The sequence below is a fragment of the Populus euphratica genome, unplaced genomic scaffold (assembly GCF_000495115.2).
Source record: "Populus euphratica unplaced genomic scaffold, PopEup_1.0 scaffold1002.1, whole genome shotgun sequence".
NCBI classification, from domain to species: domain Eukaryota; kingdom Viridiplantae; phylum Streptophyta; class Magnoliopsida; order Malpighiales; family Salicaceae; genus Populus; species Populus euphratica.
This window is the reverse complement of record NW_011500871.1, coordinates 3,190-10,187: the sequence shown is the minus strand read 5'-3', so window position 1 is coordinate 10,187 and position 6,998 is coordinate 3,190. Positions and strand designations below refer to the sequence as shown.

The 6,998-nt window shown below is 30.2% G+C and overlaps 1 protein-coding gene across 1 annotated transcript in view; it reads right to left on the bottom strand.

Moving 5' to 3' along the window:
* Positions 1-3,464, bottom strand: part of CAS (calcium sensing receptor) — a 3,648-nt gene extending 184 nt beyond the window's left edge. The window contains exons 1-6 of the mRNA XM_011014106.1: positions 3,076-3,464; positions 2,686-2,931; positions 2,095-2,287; positions 1,785-1,926; positions 376-507; positions 14-254 (exon numbers count right to left, since the gene is read on the bottom strand). Of these exons, the coding sequence (XP_011012408.1) occupies positions 23-254; positions 376-507; positions 1,785-1,926; positions 2,095-2,287; positions 2,686-2,931; positions 3,076-3,303 (1,173 nt within the window). The 5' untranslated portion in view covers positions 3,304-3,464 and the 3' untranslated portion in view covers positions 14-22. The remainder of the gene's footprint in view (positions 1-13; positions 255-375; positions 508-1,784; positions 1,927-2,094; positions 2,288-2,685; positions 2,932-3,075) is intronic.
* Positions 3,465-6,998: the final 3,534 nt, after the last annotated feature.

The window sequence follows — 6,998 nt, the reverse complement described above, 5'->3', positions numbered from 1 at the left end:
GGAAGGTGTGGTTGTGTGGGGTTTATTCTCCACCCGGGAGTAACTTTGAGCTGCTTGTTCTAACACGTCCGGCTGCAGCAGGGATTATTCGTGATGGTCTGAGAACCTCAGTTAAAGATACATTATATGAATCCGCTCCTAGCCAACTTTGTAACCATCCTCTGCCTCCAGAAAACCCACCAGAAACAGTCCAGCAGTTATTGAAACCTAAACTTGTCAGTATTCTGGCAACTATTTTTGCTGAATCTGAGTTCCTGAATTTTTTAAAGCATTGAATAAGAAATAAGGAAGAGAAAGAGAAAGAAAGGAGTGGATAAGATTTACAAGGCCGACTGAATATCATAGATTGAAGACTGGCAAGGAGGAGGAACTCACGAGTCCATGATGACAATGTCGGAACCTTTGTTAATTTTCTTCAGATATGAAATCTTTAAAGCTGCTATTTCAGCTTCTAGTTTCTTGACATTTCTGACAATGCCTTTCAATTTTCTTGGCAGTTCTTCCAAACTGAAACATTAACAACAATAAATATTCAGGAAAAAATAAAATACCTTTTTAGGCGGTATTAATAACACAACTAAAGAGGAGATAAGAAAGTCTGCCATTCTGTTCAAATTATTTTTTAAAATTATGTTTTTGAAGTGAAAAGGAATGCAATATTGTTTTTTATTTTTCTCTATTGTTTTCTATCAGGACAAAAATGCACGTTAAGTGAAAGAGAAATATAATGGGAATAGAGAAAACAAAACAAGATAGAAGATGAAGATAGAATTGTGTGTTAATAATGATGAACAAGACGGTGATCATGCATCCTGGTTGGGTGATCATGCATCCTGGTTGGTTGATGATAGTAAAACATGATAATATATATATATATATATATATATATATATAGATATATATAAACATTTTACCCTTAATATATATTATTATTAATAAACTTATATGATTAAAAAATAATAATTAATTTTTTTATTTTAATTTATATTAAACATTGAAATTAAAAATAATATAACAATACTAATTATAAAACATAAATTATCCTAGTGGATTGCTAGACAACCCAAGGTTTGGATAAGTCAAATTTAAAAAAAAAAATAGCAAAAAGATTAATATCACCTCACTAGTTAAAAATATAAAGACCTGGTCAACTTATAATATGATAACTTTAAAGAAGAATTTAATTAAAACTTTAAAGAAGAATTTAATTAAAACTTGAATAAAAAACTTGTTGATTATTTTTATAAAAAAAAAAAAGCCAAAATATCATTTCAGTTCCTTTTCAAAAAAACTGAAAAAAAAACTTGGAGTTGATCCTCTCAACTCATGATTTGTGTCAATCGGATCGATTTCTAAATTAAATTTTAAAAATATAATAATAACTATTTTAATTTTTATATATCATAATTAAACATGTTTTGATTTAATAGTTTTATGACATGAATATTTTAAAAATAAAAAAATACTGTTTTTAAAGACAAGTTATTTTTGTACCTCTTGTTTTTTAAATTACATAAAATTATAAAATTTATTTTTATATTTTTATTTAGATTTGATGAACCAAATATATTTTTATTTTTATCTTTTCTATCCCGAAATTGTAAACAAACACTACCTAGAATAAGCTGAATGATTCATTATACCACAGTCATCTGACACCACATGACAGGCAAGAGGGCTAAGCTTACAGCGGTCATGAAAATGGCAGTTTTATCATTCTTTTCTCCAAGTGTTTTGTATCACAAAGTGAAAATGTATGCTTTCAGATAAAAAAATTTACTCACGGGACCGAAACCATCTGGTTCTTAGCACTGGAGGGAAGGCGTGGGATGCCAGCCTTTTCCTTGTCTTTCTCTGATCTAATGTCGATCATAATGTAATTTTTTGTAGATAATAGATCAAGGACTTGGGCTGGAGTAATCTCACCTGGAAACAACAGCCCATAATATGAAAACTAGAAGAATCTCGTGTAATGAAAATCTGAAATCACTATCAAGCTACCTCATGAATTATTAAGTTGTTTCACATTTCTTGTTCAAACAAGAGATTTCACATAAATAAAGCACCTGTAGAATACATAAAGCGCAGATTCACCTTTGTAACCACGCAGGCCGAATGAGACAGCAGACCATATGGATGGAAAGAGGAGGTATGCTAGAAAAACTGCTCCAGCAGCTCCTACAATCACAACGGGGTCTGCCGAAGTGATGGTTTCAACAGTTGATGAAGCTATGGGCTTTGCCTCTTCAATCACCTTAGTTGTCTGTTGAGCAGCACCTACTACTGTCTGTGATCAAAGGGTAATAAAAATCATGAATGTAAACAGAAATTTTAGCCATATAGTCATCGTACATCTGAAGAAAGCATAATAACAACCGTGTTATGGAGAAGAGGAAATTCAAATCCTAAGATGCCATTGTTAAAAAAAAATGCTGACAAAAGACTCAAACTACCAATATGGTCACAGAAGCAAAACAATTGGTCTGACAATTTCCAAAAAAATTCCACGCACACTGTTCTTCTAATTTCCAAAAAATTCACTGGATTCAATTGGATTTATATACATATTAACGCGACCCCGTGAAGTGTTATAAGAAAACAATCAAAAGACAAATTCCAAGCAATGTAAACATAAACTAAACTATTGAAGGGGGGAAATGAAGCTAGAAAATTGAAATTTCAAACCTTAGCAGCATTAAGAACTGGTTCTGTGTCAATACCAGAACTTTGAATAGCTTCTTGGGCTTTCTTTGAAGCCTCAGAAATTGCAGGAGAAGCAATCTTCACTGCCTGTTCTCCTGCTTGCTTTGCAATTGGTAATGCAACATCTATGCCAGGCTTCAAACTATTAGTGACACCTTCAACAACTTTCTGTGCACTGTCCAATACACTTGAACTAAATTCCACAACCTGATCAATTGTCTTCTCCACCTATCAAGCACAGTCAATTTCAGCAAATGGGCAATCAAGTTAGAGCCGGAAAATGATTTTAAAGAAAGAAAGAAAATAACTTCAAGACTTTGGTTGAGTAGGAATTTGCATATCAAGAAAGATTGTGAGAGTGGTGTTTCGTACATCAGTAAGTGTAGAGACAACCTGGTCCTTGGAAATAGTAAGAGCCTTGGCTTCATTGGGTGGTGCAAAGAGAGACAAGAGAGAGATGGTTAACGTTGACGTTGGCAGTGATACAGAGATGGGTCTCAATTGATGAGGTATAAAGAAAGAAGGTTTAGTTGTTGAAGAAGTTGAACGAGGAGAGAGTCTTGCTGTAAATGAAGATCTTATGGCCATCTCCATTGCCATCCTTTGGGCACAGATGTAGAGAGAGTAAAGGGGGGTGTTTTTATTTGGGTAGTCGAAAAAATGTCTGGTTGAAGGATGGGTATCTGATGGAGGATTGTGTGATGAGAAATTGACGGTTGAAAAGTAAGGATTTTTGGCCAATAGAAAGAACACATTGACCCGTCATATCCTCTGTGCCTCTTTAAATAATTCACTGCAGCCACCCACGCCTTGCATTTTCTGTCGGGATATTTTATTTTGTCTCGCAATTATGGTATCAGAGCTCATGTGGTTTGTAAATGATCATTTTCTTATCTTTTCTGTCTTCATTTTTTATCTTTTCTATTTTTACTTTTTCTTTTTTCTTTTCACCTTCCCCCTTCCTACTATTCGGCATCTAATAAACTAGATTATTTCTATAAAGCTGGCCTCTTACAAATACCCTAAAAATCTCTCAAACCAATTTTTTTCTAGTCAATTCTTATTATATTTTCACCAAAAAGTCTCTTTTTATTATCATTAAAACTCTCATCATACAATCTTCTCATATGATAAAAAAAATATATTCAAACTTCCTCTTTTAATTAGCATAAAATTCTAGCTACTTCTCGAGAACAATTTGTTACTTGTGAAATTCGATCTAAATTTACAAACCAATAGATTTTTCAAGGCTATACACATATTTATTTTGGTATTGTTTGACTAAGTTGTCATATCATAGTCATAAAGAATTATCTGTTGCAGTAAGATTAGCTCTTCTAGATATCAAATATCTAGAATATCAATATGCATGCATTAAATCTCTTAAAGCCACGCTCAATTGTGACACGATAGTTGTTATCCTTTATCTCAACTTCAATATGTCTTTAGATAATCCTTAACTTTATCACTTTTTGAAAGTCTAACTACATATCACTGGTGCTAATCATTTTTTAGGCCCCTACCAAGCCACTCTCCATTATCAAATGGCCTATCAGGTCTAAAATCATGCCTTTGATTTGGTATTCGCTGTTACCAATTATGTTTTGCTTATTACTGTTGATACCCATTAAAAAGTCACTTGTACTCATATCCCACGGCAAATCCCAAAAGAGAACTTACAAAAGTTACTTTTCTTTATTTGGATTACCAATTATGAAAAACTACATTAAAACTTTATCTTTATACAATCCACATAATCTAAGTTTACCAGAAAGGCTAATAGTACTATTGAAATCATCTTAAAAAAGGGAGTCTTTCACTTTTCCACCGGGGATCATTTCCACCTTCATAATAATTAATTTATAAAATATTTTTTATTTAAAAATATATTAAAATATTATTTTTTTATTTTTTAAAAATTATTTTTAATATCAATAATATAAAATTATTATAAAAATTATAAAAAATTCAAATTTTACACCCCTTTAAAATGCAATACTTAACTTCGAATAATAATTTCACTCAATTAATTAAATACTTTGTATAATTTAATTTGATTAAGTTGGATACAACGATAGGTGAAAGGTAAGTTTAGTCACCAAAATTTGGTTTCTAACTTATTTTTATTTATTTCGTTGAGTTGTAGTTTTATTTATCAACATAATATATTTATTTTTGTTTTATAATTTTATATATAAATTTCAAGTTTAGACTTTACTTTTTGATTTTATGATTCATATATAAGATGGAACTTGTTTTTAAAGATTTGATTTTATTTATAAAAATAATTAAAATATTAAAAAGAAATTAGGTAATTTACGTAAATTCACCAAGTGAAGATAACCTTTCATCTGATTTGATCCAAGATAAAAACATGGATGAGTGATGAATATAGATATTCAAGGTTGTAAGCTGGTGGAGTAAACTTCAGCTCCAACCCAATTTATTAATATCCTTATTCTCATGTTTAAATTTCAAATTATATATATTATGCAATCCATATATATATATATATATATAAACTAGCAGTGATATTTTTAAAGGGAAAATTAACCTGAGCATTTATAGTTTGGTTTTTTTTTACAATTATTTTTTATAAAAAATCAATAAAAAATATATATTTATATACAAAACTATTATTATATTTAAAAAAATAATTAAAAAACTCATAAAAAATAAAAATAACATAAATATCATAGGTTTCTTTCCATTAAATATCAAGTTTAAACTCTGGCCGCCATCATCTCATCTTCCTCTTCCCCAACAAGTACAACATGATTAGTACTTAAAAGTGTATTTTTATCAAGATTTTATGTCATCATTTTTGCACTTGAAGTATCAATAACTCCTTAACTAAAGCATATTTTCTAATAATATATCTAATACTATAAGATACCTTTAATTTGTGGTAAATATTTATTTTAAATGCAGACCTATCATATAAATGAAAGAATTGATTGATAAATTTAAGAACTGAAATTGAAAGGACAAAGAGATGACCAAACTTAGAAAAGAGATGTCGGTGCAGTCCAAACCGGAATACTGTTTGGTAATTGGATCATATCTGAAGTTGTAGATCTCATATTTGGGTCTATTTTATATGGATGGAAAGATAAGACATAGGTCTACAATTTTATATGGATGGAAAGGTAAGACATAGGTCTACAACTTTCATATGGAGCCCAAGATCTAAAAAGGCCATTTTCAAGTCCAAATTATAGCAACAACAAATAAGTCCGAATCTGTCCTCCTACTCGAGTACTGTTAAGTATTTGACCTATATCTGGAGTTCTAGAAGTCCAAATGACCTGAATTTTTTACACAAAAGTTGAGATTATTTCCTATAACTTTCAAGTTTTCAAGTGGTTCTAATTTTGACATTATCAATGACGTTTTGGGCAGACAAGAGAAGATACTGATTGTCACCAAGTCAAGAGTTGGTCACCCACTCATCAATTAGTCATCAAATCAATAGTTTCCAATTTTGGCCTATAAAAGGAAGCATTTTCCATGGATTTAGGCATCTTGATTTCATGATCAAGATCATGCTCTTTCTTTCTCTCTTTGTATTTTTTGTATTGCTTATGTTTTGCTTTCACTAATATCAAGTTTATGCCTTTCATTTCCTTTCCTTTACTTAGTTAACTTTTATCTTGTTTATGTTCTTGTTTTGTTTATTTATTTTTTTCTTTCATTATGTGTAGCTAAGTTTATTATGTCAAGGTGAAAAGGTTACACTAATGGTGTAAGAATAAGTATAGTGTAAACTTAATATGGACTTTAATGTTTGATACTAACATGTTTTGTATTTGTTATCTTGTTCGCTCTATAATACTTTGCTTATTAAGTGACTAATCTTGATTTATGTTGTCTAACACTTGGTACAACAAATGCTTGCCACTTTCATAGCCCATACTGTGCGGTATAACCGACATTTGAGCTATGAAAGGAACTTGATTTGTTGTTAACATAAGTTATAATCATGAATGCTTGACGAGATTTACAAGTATTAGCATTAATCGAATAAGATGATTAATATAATCATGTTAACAATCTATAATCTAATTGAAACCTTTTTTGTATGTGGTTTCCAATTGAATAATAAGAGTTTATACTATACTTGTTTGACATATCATTAGTGGATCCTCTAACCTTAATATTTATTGTTATCATTGTTTAATCCTTACGTTAATATTTCATCTCCATCTTCTTCTTTTTGTTTACTACTACTACTACTACTAGTACCTAGTACTATTATTATTATTATTATTACTATTACTATTATTATTATTGTT